Source organism: Xenopus tropicalis, chromosome 3 (assembly GCF_000004195.4).
Source record: "Xenopus tropicalis strain Nigerian chromosome 3, UCB_Xtro_10.0, whole genome shotgun sequence".
Classification (NCBI taxonomy): domain Eukaryota; kingdom Metazoa; phylum Chordata; class Amphibia; order Anura; family Pipidae; genus Xenopus; species Xenopus tropicalis.
This window is the reverse complement of record NC_030679.2, coordinates 108,437,747-108,459,484: the sequence shown is the minus strand read 5'-3', so window position 1 is coordinate 108,459,484 and position 21,738 is coordinate 108,437,747. Positions and strand designations below refer to the sequence as shown.

The 21,738-nt window shown below is 40.4% G+C and overlaps 1 protein-coding gene across 1 annotated transcript; it reads right to left on the bottom strand.

Annotated features, from left to right (window-relative positions):
* Positions 1-10,715: 10,715 nt before the first annotated feature.
* idh2 (isocitrate dehydrogenase 2 (NADP+), mitochondrial) lies at positions 10,716-21,225 on the bottom strand. Its single transcript, NM_001004799.1, is given in 11 exon segments — positions 10,716-11,071; positions 11,316-11,411; positions 12,339-12,436; positions 13,146-13,258; positions 13,602-13,753; positions 13,929-14,065; positions 14,367-14,510; positions 14,593-14,753; positions 15,440-15,605; positions 16,486-16,577; positions 20,967-21,225. Coding segments are annotated over 11 exon segments (1,368 nt in total). The 5' UTR covers positions 21,088-21,225; the 3' UTR covers positions 10,716-10,983.
* Between the last annotated feature and the right edge of the window lie 513 nt (positions 21,226-21,738).

Sequence of the window (21,738 nt, the reverse complement as noted above, 5' to 3'; positions counted from 1 at the left end):
ACAAAGTGAATCAATTGGCCATACCTGATCAATAAATACTGCTGACTTTTTGCCCCTCCAGACAGAGTTGACAGCTTATTGGCCTGTCTATGGGGCCCTTTTGGTCTGCTGATTGATATCTTGTTGGAAAATCAGGCATATATCTATTGGGCAGGTTGTAAAATCCCACTGGGTAAGGACCACATTGGCACATTGACATGGTCCTTTCCCAGTGGACCACCCCTGCCAATTTTTAATTTATCTTGGCCAAGTGGCCAAATTATCGGATAATCCCAATCAGGCCCAGTCTTTGTTAGCCCTAGTGAAGAATCGCTTATTATGGCTAGCTAAACACTTAACCATCTGATATTGCCATTTTTGTAGCAAATGTGTCTGCTAAAAAGAAGAAAATGGTTATTAAAGGAATGGTGTACCCTTTTTCTACTTTGGGTTTCACTTAGGTTTATTTCCCCCTAATTGAACAAAGCATAAATAGAATAAGGATACTTTACCCTTAAGAAAGAAAGTCTGATTAGCATTATGCTTTCATGGAATTGCTCACATTTTGATCTATGTGAATCCATGTCATGCTCCTTACTCATTGCCTCTTTAGGGCAGGTAAAATCTCTAGCGTTGTCACGTCTTAAACTAAGGACCCCCTGGGGTAATACAGAGGGGCTATAACATATGAGCCATCCACATTCAGTAGAGGAATAGTGAAGAATTATATCCCATCTACACTTTCTTGATTGTGGGGAGTTATAAATTAACATTTTTATAAAAAGAAAAAAATAAACACATTTTCATGCATTTTATTTACCATACTGCACCAGAGGAAGGACCCAAGAGGTCTGAATAATGTAGTGCTGGGCATCTCTAAATAAACACACATAACTTGCTTGGCTCTCCAGTGGATGATGTTATTTTTTATGTTATATGCTGAATTGGATCTGGCGAACTCAAAACCACTGTTGGCTAGAGCCCTTCACTGAACTTCACATATAGGTGGCTTCAAATTGCATTTATTCCTTTTACTTTACCATAGGATTGTCTCCCCAGCTTTATAAATATGCCCCATAGTGCATTGAAAATTCTCTAAATTCTTTCCTGTATTTTCCCTCAGAGATACGGAATGGTATAATGTGTGCTCTTATAGGTGGAAAATTCAGGCACATGAATGTCTTTCTAAAGCCAAATTCATCCGCTGGAGTGGCGCTTACAGAACAAACTACCTCTTAATAATAATAGTTATCAGCACATAACCAAAACCTCAGCTATATCCAGGCCTGTAGCACCGGGCAGCCCTTATGCTAGCCACAGATTGCTGGGAGCATTGGTGAGCGGGTTATTCTTATTATATGCTGAGTATCACTGTAATGGTGGGAAAGGAAGACTGGTTGTACAAATTGTTGTACTGATTGGCATAATCTCTAATGCTATAAGGAGAACAGATTGGTGCCATTTATCAAGTTTTTCTCCAGTTATTTCTTGTTCAGTCCTACAGTTAATACAGAATTTCTATTGACTATTCTTTTTATTTCTTTTTTTCTCATTAGTCCCCCTGGCCATATATAAAGCTGTATTTATTCACCACTGTGAATCAGCATATATATATTCTAAATGGAGTATATATGGATTAAAGCATCGAGTACTCAGACTCAAGAGTGCAGTAAATAAATATTGTTGCCAAACAGAGACATGTAACTTTTATAATCATGAATGGGTTTGTGCATTTCACAAATCTGTGACTCTAGACCTGACTCAAAAACAGAAAGCACATAATGACCACAGACTGATTAACGCAAACCAGTCCCCAGTATGTAGGTAACCCTGATTAACAATGGCTCAATTTGCAAGACTAATATATGACTAGAGATCAGTTCCACGGACATGTATTCAGAGATAACTCCTGTTCTTTTCGTGGGTGGGGCTATTGCTTATTTAACTAACCCACTGAGTATAGCACCCAAACCCCATGTGCGCGGGGCACACCAGAGTCCCACAGCCACAGGCCATTGCTTTAATAGAGGATGTGCTAGAATAATAAGGACATTTCCGGACCCAATGTACAGTTGCCAGATTCCTTTGAATTCTACTGTGCGGAGCTCTACTGTGTTTAGTTTCCTATTAAATGTTTACTTGGCAATAATAAAACAAATGAAAATGGAATTTTATTTATGAGTGAAATGCAGCAATGTTTAATATGTTTCAATAAAGAAGATCATGTAAGAAATGCTTTGTCATAGGCTCATTTCCTCTCCAGCTGAGTAGTGGCTGCCATAGTTACAGCTCAGATTCCCAGCCTACTCCAGTGTGCACAGGCACATTCACTCTTTGTACCTTTCACAGAATACCATTTGCTTTGGGTGATCACATGGTTGCTATTCTTCATAAAGAGACTAACAGCTTTAAAGGGAATGCTCACCTAACTATAGCTCAGGCCTCATATCCCTGGCAAAATGCCATTTAGGACTTATAGGTGTCTGCAAATATTACCATTCTATACATTTCACATCACCTATATAGAACCTGTGCAACCAACACACCTGGAATATCTCACCCATAAACCCAACAGGGGCTTTTCCAGGACTAGTTATTCTAGAACAGGTATGGAATCCATTATCCAGAAACCCATTAGAGTACATTTTATTCAAATAATTTAAATTTTAAAGCATGATTTCATTTTTTCTGTAATAATAAAACAGTAATTAACTATCTTATCTAATGACATTTTATACATTAGATGCTGGCATTTTTATGATGTTGTACTGTTGAAAACAATTGGGGTAATGTATTAAATGGCCATAGATTTGCTAGCACCAGAGTAACCCAGAGAAACCAATAAGCAGGTAGAAATTACTGGCTTGCTGTTTGAAGCCATCTGATTGTACTACAGTATAACCCATAGCAACTAAACAGGCCACTCTGTTTTCTCCTATAAATATGGTGGACTACAGTCCAGCTGGCCAGCTCCTTTGGCTACACGATATAAAGGTAACAGCCAACACGATGATTTTGAACATTAGTGCCGGTGCTCTATAAGTTTATGGTTGGAGGAACCAGTGTTGGACTGAATGCCAGGCCCCTTCTTCACGCTATTTTCCCTCTTTTATTCACTCGGCTTCCTTATTCTTCTACTCATCTATCCTTCTCTTCTCTTTATTTTTATACAGAAATGGTTTCTGACAAAGAAATACACATACAAGACCAAATAGTAGGGTGAGTAGGAAGGCCCAATGTGAGTTTTGCTGGTGCCAAGGGGCATCAGTTTGACACTGGGGAAACAAAATGATTTAAACCTCCTGCAGAGCCACATTAATGAATGATAAGCACCAGGCTGCACTGGGCACTTACAGGCAATTTCTAGTCAAATGAAAGGATGGGCAATGGAACCCCTTGTGTGATTACTGTAAGCGTAACTAGATTGTGCGAGTCTCTACAGTTATTACTGTAAGCGTAACTAGATTGTGCGAGTCTCTACAGTTATTACTGTAAGCGTAACTAGATTGTGCGAGTCCCTTGAAATGATAAGTGCGATCAGTTCAGCCCAACAACTTAGGATTTGCATTTAAGCAAGAGACCATGATTTTGATTTAGTGACCGCACCATAGCAGCTCATTTATACAAACTCTCAGCTTCTAAAGCTGTAGGTTTACATTATAGTTAGACACAAAGCACCTTTCATTTTCTGCTGTTATTGACCCTTGCACACACAGAGGCCTTTAGAAGCCCTGCTACAGTAATATTCCAAGGTAGTTTGCAATTGGTCCTTCTTTGCACTTTAAAAGGATACAATGTGGTGTTGTGTAACTCTGTTTAAATGTATGTATCTCATACAGACAATGGTTTGAATGACTGATTCAAATAATAAATCTCAGAATGAATCTGTGTTCTAGTAAAGGGGCAGTGCTGACCCCCAGAAACCAGGTTTTAAATATTGGAATTTTTTTTTAAAGTAAAGCACATGAAAACTGTTTGAAGGAAACTGAAGGAAAATGGAACATCTTTAAAACATTGCTTTGTAGGTATACACAACAGTATATCCCCCTTGTAAGCAAGGAGAGGCATCGCAAAGCAAAACCTTTATGGCTGAATAAAAGTGTTATTGTCGAGGTTGGTAAGAAAAGACGTGCTTTTAGGGCACTCAAGTTAGCTGGGACAGCGGAAACTTTCATCAGGTACAAGGAAGCAAATAAAGCATGCAAAAAAGCTATCAGGCAAGCTAAAATAGAGATGGAAAGGGATATTGCAGCTAGGAGTAAAAAGAATCCTAAATTATTTTTTAATTATGTGAATAGTAAAAAAATGAAGCAAGAAGGGGTGGGAACTTTATTATCACGGGGGGGTACGTTGGTTGATGAAAACGGGGAAAAAGCTGAAATTTTGAACTCTTATTTTTCATCTGTCTATACATCTGAGGAGCCAGATAATGAAGGCTTCCCTTGTAATATGCCCAGTTCTAGTAATTTAGCTACGGACGCGTGGGTCACTCAGGAGGAAATTCAAAAGAGACTTGAACATGTAAAGGTAAACAAAGGTCCAGGGCCGGATGGGATTCATCCCAGGGTATTAAATGAGCTGAGCGCTGTGATTGCCAAACCTCTTCACTTAATTTTTCAGGATTCATTGAGGTCTGGCATGGTGCCAAGAGACTGGCGGATTGCTAATGTGGTGCCGTTATTTAAAAAGGGATCCCGTTCTCAGCCTGAAAACTATAGGCCTGTTAGTCTGACATCAGTAGTAGGAAAACTTTTGGAAGGGGTAATAAGGGATAGGGTACTTGAATACATTGCAGTTCACAATACTATTAGTTTGTGCCAGCATGGTTTTATGCGTAACAGATCTTGCCAGACTAATTTAGTCGCCTTTTATGAGGAGGTGAGCAGGAACCTTGATGCTGGAATGGCAGTTGATGTCATCTACTTGGACTTTACTAAAGCGTTTGATACAGTACCTCACAGAAGGTTAATGATCAAATTAAGGAATATTGGCCTAGAACATAATATTTGTAATTGGATAGAGAACTGGCTGAAGGATAGAGTACAAAGAGTGGTTGTAAATGGAACATTTTCTAATTGGACCAGTGTGGTTAGTGGAGTACCGCAGGGGTCAGTCCTTGGTCCTTTGCTTTTTAACTTGTTTATTAATGACCTGGAGGTGGGCATAGACAGTACTGTGTCTATTTTTGCTGATGACACTAAATTGTGCAAAACTATAAGTTCCATGCAGGATGCTGCCGCTTTGCAGAGCGATTTGACAAAATTAGATAACTGGGCAGCAAACTGGAAAATGAGGTTCAATGTTGATAAGTGCAAAGTTATGCACTTTGGTAGAAATAATATAAACGCAAACTATCTACTGAATGGTAGTGTGTTGGGGGTTTCCTTAATGGAGAAGGATCTGGGGGTTTTTGTAGATCACAAGTTGTCTAATTCCAGGCAGTGCCATTCTGTGGCTACTAAAGCAAATAAAGTGCTGTCTTGTATAAAAAAGGGCATTGACTCAAGGGATGAGAACATAATTTTGCCCCTTTATAGGTCCCTGGTAAGGCCTCACCTTGAGTATGCAGTGCAGTTTTGGGCTCCAGTCCTTAAGAAGGATATTAATGAGCTGGAGAAAGTGCAGAGACGTGCAACTAAACTGGTAAAGGGGATGGAAGATTTAAACTATGAGGTGAGACTGTCGAGGTTGGGGTTGTTTTCTCTGGAAAAGAGGCGCTTGAGAGGGGACATGATTACTCTGTACAAGTACATTAGAGGGGATTATAGGCAGTTGGGGGATGTTCTTTTTTCCCATAAAAACAATCAACGCACCAGAGGTCACCCCTTTAGATTAGAGGAAAGGAGCTTCCATTTGAAGCAGCGTAGGTGGTTTTTCACGGTGAGGGCAGTGAGGTTATGGAATGCCCTTCCTAGTGATGTGGTAATGGCAGATTCTGTTAATGCCTTTAAGAGGGGCCTGGATGAGTTCTTGATCAATCAGAATATCCAAGGCTATTGTGATACTAATATCTACAGTTAGTACTAGTGGTTGTATTTATAGTTTATGTATGTGAGTGTATAGATTGGTAGGTGTGGGTTAGGTGTGCTGGGTTTACTTGGATGGGTTGAACTTGATGGACACTGGTCTTTTTTCAACCCTATGTAACTATGATTATCACATGAATATTTAAATCTCAGGTTTACACAAGAGTTTCAATAGGCAGGTGGTAGTTGGGTTTTTATAGATAAATATGAAAGTTATCACCCCCTTCCAGCAGCCAATCAGCAGAACAAGTCTGGCTTGGGACTCCTCCAGTTACATGGGAGTAGGAGAAACTTATTGAAGTACATTAATAACATATGCCTCTGTAGCCAAGGCTAGCTAAAGTGATTCATTCAAATCTGATTCTTTAAGGACATGTCAACCCCAAAAATAAGTTTTTGCCTTATAAAAGAAAACATAATTCTAAACAACTCTCCAATATCAGTTAATTTAAAAATGTTAGTGCTTTAAAAGTTGTGTGTAAATATAATTTGCTGAACTCCTGGTTGTTACTTTTTAAATAATGTTGCAAGTGCCAGGCTCCTCCAACAAGTCAGGTCTGTCAGTCTGCCGCCTTGTGTCTGAGCCACCATGGTAGAGAATAGAAAAGGACAAACACTGCTTTTAATAGCAATTATATATTCACAAATAACTCAAAAACCATTGCAAATTTGTAATGAATGTATATTGCAAAGTTATATTTTTGTTTTCTTTTACTAGGCAAAAAATTATATTTTGGGTTGACTTCTCCTTTAAACTCACATTCTCTTGATTGCTTCGACAGAGACAGGCATGCTAATAGTGGAATCTCTCTTGTTTAGGGATAGCAAGCCTATGTCTATAACAGTGATGACTACCCAGCATCCCCTGGAATATAAAACAATTGGTAGACTCCCTTTTTCATTCAATTCACAACCATCTACAGAAAGAAATAGGAGCAGTGCTCCAAGCAGAGGAGATGCTGCCATCTTCTGGTTAGAATATGGTAAAGGCACACACTACATGATGGCAAGGAGCACACTACTGGGGCCCATCTAGACTTGCACCATGTACTACATTTGCTAGTTTACAGAAGGGAGTACTTTACACCTGACTTGAGCAGGCAGTACCCTAAAAGGATCTACTTTATGTTGTTTCAGCAATAGGAGTAGCCAGAGGGAGGGCCTACTCCTTGACAAAGTAATATACAGAGCAAAACTAACCACAGGGATAAGTTGCAGGTTCTTTATCTTTGTAACTGTATAGTCCATTAATACAAGATTGGTTACAAGACCCAACACAAGCATTATATATTGATTATTTGCTGTGGGATATGAAATCTACAAGGAGAATACTACCTGTGCTGACTTTGTTCTATGGTACTGGTCAGGCTGAACATATAATAAAAACATTACAGATACAACACCATCAGTTGGTCAGAGCTCAGTAACCTACAACACACCAAGCATTTCAGAAGCCACAAAAAAAAAATTGAACTAAAAATTGAGTCTACATCAAGCTAAGAACTGAAGGTCCACTAACAGCAGTTGAAAGTCAAGAGAAAAGGGCTAAGAAAGTAACTTTTTAAGGGTAATGAAAATAGTAAAGGTTGAAAGCATAATCAGACCGTTTTTTCTGTTTTAGCTCCTCTATAGCAGTTTTGCAGTCATAGGCCACAAAAGTGTCACCTTCATTTGCCCTCCATCTGCTATCATAGTGCGGCATAATACACCAACAGGACCACCCCCACCATTACCATTACCATGGTAGACACAAATAGCTAACTTCACTCAGACTGGTAATAAAATAAAATGGCATTACAATATCCACCATGTATCATCATGCCCAGATTTGTGACCAGGCCACAAAGGCCTGACCTAGCAAAACTAGTGGGGGAGGGAGGGCTGCCCACATGTCCCCTGGGGACTGGGTAGGAGATTGACAGCCATTTGAATCTCCCACCTGCGAGGGGGCCCAGGAAAACAATCTTTAAAGGGGTTGTTCACCTTTGGGGTTAACTTTTAGTATGTAGGAAGTTCTAGATTATAACATACTAAATCTTGACTTAAAGGTGAACCACCCCTTTAGGTCAAGCCCCCAATGTCAGGATGCTCTTTATGCCAATGGGGGGGAGGGACACCACTCATCTACTAATGACAGTAGAAATGTAACTTACCTGTAGTAGAGTTAGTAATTTTGTAAATGCTATAATATAGCTCTACCATTCCACAGTGCTTTCAATAGGATACACCATTTACTTCAGTCCCTGGCCCAGTGAAGCTATGAAGTTAACGTGCTACGGCCAATATTATCAGAAGCCAATTCACTCTCCTATATATGTTTTTGGAGTGTGGGAAGAAAGTGAAGTACCCAGAGGAAACACAGGCACTGCAATGCAGCAAGCCTACCAATGTGTTGCTCACTTGGCACCCAGGGCCATCTGCAGGATTGGGTTAGAGAGGGGGGGAAAAAATGTCTGTTTTTGTGCCACAAGACTACAGAAGATATGGCACCAATAAGTAAATAAGCTATGTAACTAAAGTCTGCCAGTTGAGGGATATTAAAATGAACATTCAGAAATATGAATATAGTGCCAGTTTAACCTGCTTCTGCTAGCTGGAGGATAATATTACAATGGCTCAGGTAGATTAGTAAAGTTTAAATAATATCCTAAATACTGGAAGTTTTACAGAATTTCCAGTATTCCAGCTGTTCAGTTACAAACTGACAGCATCCTCAGGACACAGCTACCAGGCACTGCTATATTCATTCCTGGTGCAGCACATATTGGGAGCAAATTCACCTTTATAGTGCCAGTGTGAGTCTAAGGCTGGCAAGTGCAGGTTACCTAATCTTGTGAGCCAGATTAGTGCAATTATGTAGGAAAGACCACAAACACAACTTTAATACACCTATGCACTTTACACGCATGTTGTATAAACCCATAGCAGAATATTTATCTTCATATTTGTGTTTCATAAAAGTGGGTGTAGTCAAAGCAAGGAATCAACCAGAGACCGATATAAACTGAACTTCAGCAATCTCTAAAGATAGAAAATTCTCTGCCATAAAATAATTTTAGCATGTTCTTATGGTGTAGCCATGGCTGCCAAGTGACCCTTGATTTTATTCAAGTACAGATATGGATTCATTAACTGGAGTTGCTTGGGACCTGAGATTTTCTTATTAGGACTTTCACTTTTGTGGCAACACCATGCCTAAGCGGTCACCTTGCAGTTAGGACCATACAATGTTTTGTGCATATAGTTTACCCTTTATACAGTATAACATCTTTAACACAATAATATTTTTACAAAGTCATTTTATAACTTATAGTATAATACAGGCCACCTAGAGATCTACATACATAGTCAGCCGCTGTACACATTTTAGACTGTTTAATCATTCAGGCCAGCCTAGAACAGCCCATGGTTCTGTAAGGATAAAGGTGCCCATGCACCTTAAGATCCGCTCGCTTGGCGATGTCGCCAAGTGAGCGGATCTTCTCCTGATATCCCCCACCTACAGGTGGGCGATATCGGGAGAATCCAGGGTACTTCGATTGTTTGGCCCTGGGGCCAAACGATCAAATTATGGTGGGTCTAGGCAAAGTCTGTCCAGGGACCGCATCAATGAGCCGATGCAGTCCCCGATTCAACTAGATTTTTAAACCTGCCCGATCGAGAATTTCAGGCCAGATATCAGTCAGGCAGGCCTGTTGGTAGTGCCCATACATAGCTGCCGAATCTGTCTAAGGGCTCTGGCACACGGGGGAGATTAGTCGCCCGCGATTAACTCCCTGTTCGCGGGCGACTAATCTCCCCGAGTTGCCTACCCCTGCCATCCCACCGGCGAACATGTAAGTCGCCGGCGGGATGGCACATGCGGCGGCGCGATTTCGCGCAAATCGCCCCGCCGCGTCTGCCATCCCACCGGCGACTTACGTGTTCGCCGGTGGGATGGCAGGGGTAGGCAACTCGGGGAGATTAGTCGCCCGCGAACAGGAAGTTAATCACGGGCGACTAATCTCCCCCGTGTGCCAGAGCCCTAAGGGACCGTTATCAGCAGCTAGAATTGGCCCATGTATGGGGACCTTAAGGATCCCCTTATCTGGCAATCTGACCAAGTAAATCTTCCATTGAACTGTCAGTTTAACAATAGTGTAAAGCTGGGCACACCATTATATCCACTTATTTTGTAACCATCAGAGAAACTAGGCCTGTCAGGAAAGGACAGATTCAATGCAGTTTTCACCCAACTACAAGCCTGATGGATATCTTGCTAATAATTAGGCAGATACCTATCAGGCATAGGGTAAGAAGGCTCCATACAAAGGCAAATAAGGTGCCAGTTTGTTCTGGAGGAGCCAAGTCAGCATCTTTTATTGACCCATGTATGCCACCTAAAAGTCAGCCAGTGGTCCCACCAATTTGTAAGGCCTCAAAAAAAAAAAAAAAAAAAAAAAAAATGTAATAAACCTTGTAGCATTTCATCAGGTTCAGCATCCCATAGCAACAAGTCAGCATTAAGCATTTACTGCTGGTCACTGGTTTGAGAGCAAACATTAGATGGTTGCTATGTTTTGCTATTGCCGGGACAAAGTTTGCAGTAACATTACCCCATACATGTGATTGTGTTAGGCTGTAACAGTTTGTGCAGGCAAACCTGAAAAACTACAAAAACCATTTTACAGAAATATTTACCCATAACAAAAGGTAGGGGCCACAATACAAGATCTTCCAATATTTATTTTCTGTACACGGCACCAGGTAAGAGGTTGCTGACAAAATAAAGGTGTATTAAAAATTTAGGTCCAGCACTAAACACAGGCAACTCTAAGGACCAGTCCCATTCAGTTGCGGTACTTTAGGGTGTTTAAAAATTCGACCAGCATTTAATGGGTTAAAAAATTTGTTCCAGAGCCAAGCTATTTTGGCAATTCCTATTTTGAATGGTTAAAAATGAGGTAAAAAAGTTAACAGGCTGTTAAGCTACAGTATGTTAATTCTTCCCAAGAGCTTTGTCGAGGTTGTTCTTAATTGCATCCAAAAAGTCTGTCGTGTTCACATAATGTTCATTAAGACGAACGCTGGGAAAAAAAAATAGAAGCTTTAGTAAGGTGGACATGTAGCAAGATTAACCAGTCTACCGACTAATTTGGTTTATATTGTAACACTATGCAGTTAACCATTGAAAGCCAAATATGGTTGCAATTACAGTATAGCTCTAGCAAACAGGGCCCTGTTTTGTTGCACTATGCAGTTCAGTTTCCTCCTGTGACCAGCAGTAAGAAAACAAACTTGGGATTTTAAACCAAAGAAGCTAGCACTTACTTGCTCATGCCTCCATGAATACAGCCAGCCAAGTCTTTTGTCATGATGCCACTTTCTACAGTCTCCACACAGACCTTTTCAAGTGTTAAAGAGAAGCTGGGAAGGAAACAGAATCCAATTAGAGATTAAATCAACTTGAGCCAAACTCAGCAAATCTGACCACATCCAGACCCCACGGGCACAGACATAGGTCTGTCAAACAGCTACAAAGCCTGGTGCCAGAGGTTACCTATATGCATAACCTTAATTAAAATTTAGCAGCCAACACAGCAGTTTCTATTTAAAGCAACTGTAAGTGTATACACAACCGAATAAAACCCAAGACCTGGTTTGGTATATTAATGTGTGTCTTATGAAGTGGGTGTTTTTTTAGGAGCTAAACAAACCCCACATTGTCTAGAAACACTACAGGGCCTTCCAACAGAATTTCTTACCCATCACTGCCCCAATGTACAAGTTATGTAAATTGTGGATAAATTGCCAAGTCCCTACGGAGCGAAAAATGTTCTTAAATGAGATGGAAAAGTTAAAAACTAAGTAAGCGTTATTAGAAAGGTCTATGTCAATACAGCCATAAGCATTCACAGAAAAGCTACACCGAGTCCTCTATCAAAAGAAACAGGATTTTTGTAGTCTTGTGTAGACATGTACTTTGGTATCAGACTTCCTCAGAAAAATCATTCACTCCCAGGGGCGGAGTCTGCACAGCGCTCCTCTCCCTTCCCCTGCTCCCCCCCCCCTCCGATAAGAATTCACTCCCTCACCCATCAGAATGTGTGATCTATGCTACCAGTTTACTTGGGTATGGTAAAGCTTTCTGCTGAATAAATAGCGTTCTAGCTTGCACTAATGTGGCTAATCTATTGGCAGTAAAATGCCAAAATGGCTTTCCTTCTTAAAAAAAAACTTTAAAAGCTAAAAGCGCAAACCCGATGGTATCTGTTGTCATTATGTGTTGAATGGGGAAACTTTGAAACCTATGATGGCAACTATGGTAAAGAGAATGCCTTAACCAGTGCTTACTTAATTAGGTCCTGGTTTCCATCTAGCTTGCCTCTGTGTTCCAAGCCTCTTGTCCATGCAAAAATACTGGCAATAGGGTTAGTGCTTGTTGGCCTTCCCTAAAATGCAAGGTAGGAAAAAAAAAAACACATTAATGTTGCTATAGGAAACTAGAGCCAAGTTAAGTGTTTTACTGCTTTTTGTATCTATAGGGAAATGTTTCAGGCATTTGCCCACTGCATTTTGTTACTCAAAAACAGGAAAGAATGTAGGCTTTAATACTACCAAATAAAAAGTTACAAAAACAGTACTAGTGTTTCACACGATAGCCAGCTAAAGATACTTTTAGTAGTATGTTGAGAATGCTATTCTGACAATTTGCAATTGGTCTTTTTTTTTTTTAGCTTTTTCTTCATCTACTCTCTCTAGTTCAGCTGCTAGGGTCCAATTTAACCTAGCAACCAGGAAGTGGTTTGAAAGACCAGATTTCTGAATATACGAGGGCATAAATAGAAAGACAAATTGAAAAGTTGCTTGGAGAGGCCATTCTATAACATACCACCCCTTTAGGGCCAATGTTTTCCAAAAAAACGCAGAGGCAAACTAAAACATTCCCAAGTCACAACGGTACAGGCTGGCTTACCTAGTCCAATGCCAGTTTGAAAAAGGACATTATACAGTGTGTGATTCTACTGAATTATGACAATTGCCCTTGATATAGCATTGTTTAAGAAATCCAATCAAATAAAAAAGTAGAGTTGGCCATCACTGCCTTTCTACTGGGTAGTCACAACTGGTTTCTAGAAGGGAAACAATACACAGACTGACCTTTTGATGCTCCCTGTAATGGCGAGTGACTGTTCCATGAGCTGCTTCAGCTTCAATAGTCTTTCCATCTGGGCAAACCAGGACCGAGGTCATTAAACCAAGTGAACCAAAGCCTAGAGAAGAAGGGTAAAGTTATTCATATGCAACAATATTTAAAAGGGGTGGGGGAGAGTTGACACTTTAGAAACATTCTTGCACAATAGTGCTTAAAATAGTACTAAAGGTCTAGGATCAATACTAACATACACTGCTGCAGTGTGCTAGACTTTAGTGGGTCTATACTGCAGTGTATGCAGAGTAGAGGGCTGATTCAAGTAACAAAGTAAATGTAAAAAAAAAAAACAAACAAATTCTGTATGCCCCACAGTGGCCAGATGCAGTGTTTATACAATCTGACCCAAAATGAAGACTGCCAACATTCACATCATTTGGTCTTAATAGTGTAGACAATCATACCTTGAGCAAGAATATCTGACTGAACATCTCCATCATAGTTCTTGCAAGCCCAAACGAAGCCTCCGGTAGATTTCAGAACCTGTGCAACCATGTCATCAATCAATCTGTGTTCATACCAAATCTTCAGTTTGTCAAATTCTGGCTTGTAATGCCTAATGGGAAAGAAATAAAGTTTTAAAAATGTTACAATGAAAAAGAAAAAAAAAAAAATATATTGTCTCTATTTTACATACAATAAATCTTTTGAGGACAGTTCATTATTGGTTTTGTACACCAAACACTCCTGATTCTAATAGGAAAATCAATACAATCAAAAAGATAACATACTTCTCAAAGATGTCCTGGAAGATGTCCTTAAACCTGCCATCATAAGCCTTCAAAATAGTGTTCTTTGTGCTCAAATACAAGGGCCACTTTTTCTGTATGGAATACTGAAAGCAGCTGTGTGCAAACCCAGAGATGGACTGCAAGGACAAACATTTACATTAAATCTTTGTTCAGGCAAAATTAAATCATTTCTAAAGAAAACTTAGCAGAAATATTTTAGCAACATAACTGAATCCTCAAGAAAACCAGGTTCACATTTTATGTTAGTTAACAAGTTCCAACATCCTAAGGGCTGATATCTCCCCTACTACAATTCCTATCAACATTGCTGAATCAAAATATTTTTGGGTGAAAACCAGTCAGAACCCTTAAATCAGATATACTATAGCGCATACAATCTGTACAAAGTGGTGCATTAAAGGTTTTATTGTAAAATACCTCATCTGTGTTGTACATGCCCATGCCGACACCTCCAGCAGGAAAGTTGAACACTTCCCATTCCTTTGTGGCAGTTCCATTTGCCGGAGCAAAGACTAACTTGAAAGTTCCAGCCTGATCGACCACAAAATCTGTAGCTTTGTACTGCAAGACATATGCAATATAAGACAGGCCCACAATAACACATTTGCACTAAATCATTTAACTTTTTAAAACTTAAATTAACCTGGTCTCCGTGGGCATGTCTGCCAATAGTAATAGCTTGCGTCCATCCAGGTACCAAACGAGGAATATTCTTGCAAATAATTGGATCACGGAACACTGTTCCACCCAAAATGTTCCTGATCGTTCCATTGGGACTCTTCCACATCTTTTTCAGCTTAAATTCTAGAAGGGAAACATATTTAAAGGTTTGATTATCTCATAAACTAAGTTTTTAGAAGAAAAGCTTTGTGGGAAAAAATAGATTGCGTTTGCATAGGAGAGTAACCAATTCCTCCTATTCTCACAAAGCATCATTTCATAATAATAATAGATAATTGCAATTCAAAACAGCATTTTGGACCACCATAGCCTGAGATACTACCTAAAGTTCAAGGTTTAGATCATAACAGGATTTTACACTGCATTTTCCCTGGCAAAGAAACAGACCTCTTTACAGGTTCCCACTGACTTCAAGGGGAACCAGCTGACACTTTGTACAGGTGGCTCATGTGTAGGCTGAAAATTGCCTCGACAAACAGTGCCAGGCCGTTTACACTGAACTCAATAAAAGGTGGACGGTGTAGTTTTGGGGTCTTCTCCACAGGCTTTACCCATAATTATCAAGTTATTAACTAGCATTAATAAGGAAAAAGGAGAAGCTGTATTTTACCAGTGTATATAAGAAATTTACCAATGAAACATTTTTGCGCAATTCTATGACTGACATTTAACACACACCAGTAACAGTATTAAAACAATCTTGATTTTTTTTTTTTCTGACATATAATCTATCAAAGCATAATTCTGATTTGTAATACTTTCCAGAATCATTCATATAGTTACAAGGCTACTTTAGTTAGGTCATTTACCTTCAACTCTTGCCTCATCTGGTGTAATAGTGGCACATTTCACAGCAACATTGTATTTCAGAGTGGCCAGTGCAGAGTCTATGGTGACCTGGTCATTTGTTTGGTCACGATACGGAAGCCCAAGATCAAAGTATTTCAGCTCAACATCTACATTTGACAGGATCAACTAAAAAAAAAAAAAATATATATATATATATATATAAAACAAATAAGGGGACTTGTCACCCAGACGATAAGCTGTATTATAAAAGTCATTTTAAAATTAAACTTAACTCAAATTCTTATTAGAACATTCAAACATGTAAAGGAATTGAAAAATCTCACTTTCCAATCATACATTGCCTGCCTCATCTCTACACCTTAGGCGCAGAGGCAGCCGGCAATTCACTTTCTATTTAGCATTTGTATTTAGACGTCACTGAACTCCACATTCCTATTTTATCCTTTCTCCCCAGGCTCTATAATGGTGTAGCCTGTGCACGGGTAAGGGCATCAGGTCGCCCATTCTGGCAGATAAACAAGATTTTGGGATGCTGCAAAGTTTGCCTCAATTACTGTAGCCACAAAATAGCACCTGCCTGCTTGCTGTGATTGTGACTTCCAAGACTTATGGAAATAGGATTTAAATAATGTAGTGTAAATACAGTTTGTTTGACAAACAGTAAAAAAGAATTCTGAATGATTTCTTAGGGTGGCAGGCCCCTTAAAGGATCAGTCACTGATATAATCTCACACCTAACGTGTACTGAGTGTATAATAATTCATATTTACAAAGTCATTTTATTAAGTGTGAGATGACAAACAACTGAGCCACATGGTCTGCAAGCAGGTCACTACAAACTGATTTTTATACTTGTGCATAATTCATTGTACAGATGCTAGTAAGACCTTCAGCTTGTAGTAAATTTTTCCTAAGGAGGAGTTGTTTGAACATCTTTAGCATAGGTGTATTTAAACTCTCAGACTCAACTGTTAATGCTTGGGGTATGGGAATTCATTTTCTGGCTCACACAAGTTATTCTACAAATCCATAAATTAAATGCTACCTTCTCTTTTATAAATTCCCAGATGATACGGGTCATCTCATCACCGTCCATCTCCACAACTGGATTGGCCACCTTGATACGCTTGTCAGCATCTGTATAAGCAGAACAGAGGAAAAGTATGGTTTAGTTAATTGAACATCTGTAGTTTTTGGGTTCTAGCTATCTGTTTGACCAGTTTCCTTTCTAATCATGGCAGCCAAACTTGTGTGATTATTGACCTAAATTCACCTTAAATTTCAAATAATTGCTATGTTTTAGAAAGGCCTTTAAAGGATGAAGAGGCCACATTTTTCAGTTTTTACATAGCTCTACTGCACACAGAAAACTATGCTCAGAGTCCTGTAGACAGACACTTGTTGCCCCTTATAAAATAATTTTGTATGCATTGTTAATAGGCTTCACAGTCCATTCCATTATTACTTGCCAGTCAATGGAAAAAACTAAGTTGCAGTTCACTAAAGGCGTGGAAAATAAATTTCACTTACAATTTTATCCAAAGTTGTAAAAAGGTGCTTATTTTAGGGGCAGCTGCATTCTGGTTTGCACAGTGGTTCTAGGGGGATCAAGAAAAGTGCTACAACTGCATGCAAAAGGCACTTTTCTGAGACATCCAGTGTCCACTAACAAAAGCTAGTTATACTACATTCCAAAACTTTGTGATAAGCTTAACACAATGCAGTTTATACGTTCACCTCTGCAACAGGTTCGGTCCAGGACTAACTAGATTAAAGCAGAACGTTCAGCACCGATTTAAAGAGATTTTTCCTTAGATAATACAAAGCTACCAACTTTAGATAATGCCTACATTTCATACGGCCACATACTTCAAGCCACATTCTACTTTCTGGTTTGTTTGAGCACAACTATACAAATCAGTAGGTCACTGAGAAACACAATGCCCCTCTCTTCTGGCTGTAGCCTTTAGGCTGCAGGCTTCTGGGGGGATTGCCGATTTGTTGTGTAGGGCCAGCAAGTAGTAAATGTACATTTACTTTTTCAGATTTTGCCCGGTTCCATGCATAGAATAAAAATAATAATTTTTTAAAATAAGCAAAATGGTCGCAGAAGATCAAAATTGTAACGTGTATGGCCACCATAAGGTTTTGCTCATCACTAGAACCAGGTGCCCTAGCTAAACCACACAGAGATCGGCCCCATACCATTATTCATTTTCAACCAAACATTACCATATGCATTATGCAATCGGGTGGGTAGTTTGTTCCCAGCATCTACCAAGCCCGGCCTTTGCTGACAGACTGGCAGTTGGTGAAATGCATTTTATCACTCCAGAGGACATTTCCCCAGGGTTCCAGATTTCAATGGCAGTGACCTTTACACAACTCAGTGAGGGGTTTGGCATTGCACATGGCGACGTTAGGCTTGTGTGGTTGCACACCCATAAAATACCCATGCTCCAGATCAGTTGTTCTCGCATTCATCATTCTTCAAGAGAAGGAACATGTCATTTTTGGCAGATATACTGGCCATATACTGTATTTGCATCTTTGGACTGTTCAGTCAGATTGAGCTGCACTCGTAGGCAAGCAGTAAATATTTAAATGAAAAAAGCCTCGCTAAAATCATTCATGTTTGAGTCAGAAACTCAAGCACTTTAAAGGCATATGGTCATGATTTTTATGGTGTACACAGAACTACTAAACAGCTTCAATGTTGATCATATCCATTATAAAATTTAGAAACTACAGTTTTGAAGGTCATGATATTCTTAATTTTTTTATGCTACAGGTATGGAATTCAGTATGTATGCAGTCACAAAAAAACATTACTCTTTAAAACATACATACATACACAAGCACAGACCAAGGGGATTGTATTATACTCAAGTCATTAAAATAAAGCAAGATTTCCAAACAAACATTTAAAACAGTTATTTATAAATGAGCATTTTAAATGCGGTGGTTAATGCTGGTTAAAGAAAAGCCACTGTTTATATTAAAACAAGACAACCACCATGACAGGCATTATGTCTGTCCAAGTTCAGTTAACATATGATTTTTCCAGAGCTGCCTGCTACTTTGGAAATATGATGTTTGCACAGCTGACTGTAGCTCTGTACGATCTTGAAAGAATAATTTACTCAACATTTTAGCCAAATGCCCCACATTTCCTCCATAAACAGAAACTTCATGGGGGGGTTGTAAATGGCCACGGAGCTTTACGGTAGCTTCACTTATGCGGGGATAAAAGGTCTCTGGATGCAAGTACTATCTACTAGGCCGCAACCTCGCTTTTTGTTGAAAAAGCTCTGAAGGTCAAACAGATACAGTGTCAAGCTGCTCACGAGATTAGAGAACATGCAACTGCTCACTGTTTGGAGAAGAGATAGAAACAAGTCTGTTGATAATCATTAACTCGGTTTATCTACATTCTACAACACATATGGTATGGGAATTCCACCAGTCAAATGTTCTCTCTCTATAGGCTCAAAGTGGGTTTTGTAGAGCCTTAAGCAGTAACATTTATTCTAAAACCAAGCAACTCATTCTCCTTATCCTAACAATGTTGAGGCTAAACACTCATTAAATATTAGTCTTGTCACCAGGTTTCTTGGACTGTGCTATTTAAACTTCAAATACTTTCCATCTGACGTTCTATCACATGCAGACAGCAACTGCCTTTTCAGTTTTACTCTTGGTGGCCTTTAATATGCAAACTCAAGTCACTTCTTTAGGCCTATTTTAAATTTAACTTTTAAAACGGTGTATCTGTTTGGTAGTATGCTTTTTTCACCCTACCAGTGACAACACTTGCAGTATAAAAAGGGAGTTGACTCCCTTAACTAAGTAAATATAAAATCTTTCCTCAGCTACTCACTACTAAAAAAGGAAATCCTGATTTAACAATTTAAAGTTTTCTAGAACCAAAGAAAACGTAGGAATGGTTATTGTAATTTACCATCATGTAATCTGGCAGTTTATTGTCTGCCACAAGGCAGTTAATACTGGTGTGTATTGCCACCCTTACTGTTGTATTCAACATACTATATTTACAGTACCAATAATTTACTGAGAAAAAAACCAAGAGGTACTGAAAGCGGCAACTCATTTACAGAAAGGAACATCTCCTCTGTCCTTTGCATTTTTATTTAGGTCACAGCTAACCGTTTCAATGGATTAATTGTGAGCCACACTCAGATGTAAAAAGTGTTGAAATAAAATCTGTGATTGGCTATTTGGTAGCCCAATGTGGACTGCAGGAGGCGCTGCTTGGAATAAATGTCTGTGCTTCCAAAATTTGTCTTTAAGTCAGAAATGTAAAGATGGCCACCTACTTTGAGGGCACTGGAAGCAACATCAAATGGATTAGTTAGCAATGATGCTCCCGAGCCACTGGTTGGGGATCACTGTTCTACATCATACATGAATAATGGATGCTTAACCATAAAAATATTGTTTGCAATCTTCTAAGTTCATCAACGCTAATGTAAACCACTCAGGCAAGGGCTTTAATGGAAACCACACGAATAGGTGCTGCATTCCAAAGGAATTATGGCCCCTGGCCAGCCCGAGGACTCCACAGACTTTTGTATTAATGATCAACATGAACTAAACTGAGAAAGTCAAATAGCCCTAATTTAACATATAGACACTACAAGAAGGTTAGAAAGGCAGTTTAAGCCATTATCACATCAATTGGTTGGCATGGATATTGGCTTTATCCAACCATGTGTCTTAATGTAATCCTCTGGATTCACCCTGATGGCTAAAGCATATGGGGCTAAGGCTCTAGCAGACAGGGCTACAGCAGTGACATGCATGTGACTGGTCAGAGCTTAGGAATGAATGAGTGTAAAGTGATAGTGGGCTGGCTCCATCTGCAGTGCCCATTATACCCTCCACTATCTGTGCATGGACCAGTCAAGCCCGGCCCTGTGGGCGGGGCCTTCCCTCTTCCTAAATTGGCAATAGGACGAGTAAGGGCAAACGTGTAACTGTTCTGGGAATAATAAATATCGGTAAGCGTGAGATTAACGGGGGTCAGAGCGTTACAGGGTGACCTTTGCCAGGGGCAGATGAAATGTTCCAGCTAATCCTCCCGAGTGCTAGAGAAATCCTCTCATCCCCAGGAAGGGCATAATACAGCCAGGAGGCCGTAGCCACAAGGACAAAGCCTGCCCTACACGCACACCGAGGGAATGAATGGGCTGTGCGCAACAACCGGGCCAGCCGGACTATAGTACATCCCAGGCACCCCAGGAAAGCGCACACACCACATCTTAGCGATCCTCTCATTGCCCTGTGCAAACTATCCCGTTATAACTGCACCCATGGGCGCATCTCTCCTACTATATGAAGGCCAGGACCCCTGCTGCTGGACGCACTAGTACGTAACGGGACACATACGAGGGTATAAGAGGCGCAAGCAAGTGGCGCTGGGGCGCAAAGTCAGGGAGCTGGGGGCTATCAGGTGCAGAGCAGAGGGTGCAAGTGCGGGAAGGGACTGGGCTTCAGGTCACTTACAGTTCCGTTGCTGCTGCAGTTGCTGCTGGCTGAGGGCCGGGGCGAGCACGCCAGGGTTCTTGCCCAAGGCGGCGGCGGATGCTCTGCAGATAGTGCTAACAGCTCGCAGGTAGCCTGCCATTTTTAACTCTTCTGGTGAAAGATAACAAGGCAGAAGGAGGCGGGAAGACAAAAGCAGAACCCCGGTGGGTGAGAGAAAGGAAGCTTGTCAGATTTCCGCTTTAGCTTCGCTTGGAAGGTTCTTTCTCACCCCCGTGCCGCCCGGCTTGAAGAGCGCACACGTCAGCAGCGCCGAATTATATATGACGAGTGACGTCAGGCACAGTGGGCGGGGCAGAGTGCGCAACGTGGGCGGGAATAGTAAGAGTAGGGCGCGCTTGTCCTATTTTCTCCTTCATTCATTTCGGTGCGCAGTTGAAGGTGAGCCCTTAGCGCTTTACAGCGCAGCCGCGGCACTCGCTCCTTGGCCTGTATCAGCAAGGGGCTCGCTTAGCTGTCTGTGCGGTCGGGCTGCGGTCTCTACCTGATCTTTGGAACGACTTGTGAGACACGCAGCTCAGTTTAAACCACACAGGCAGTGAGAATCTCTCTCCTTCCTCATTTAATGGCTGGCTTTATGCAAGTACTTAACAAAGTACTATTTGTGGATGGGATTTCATAGTGAGAATATCAGTGTATGTGATTGAGGCTGCAGGGCACGTACATATGGGGTAGACAGGCTATTTTTAGACTTAGCAGTTTTTTCTTGTGAGGTTGGTTTGGAGCAGGCTTC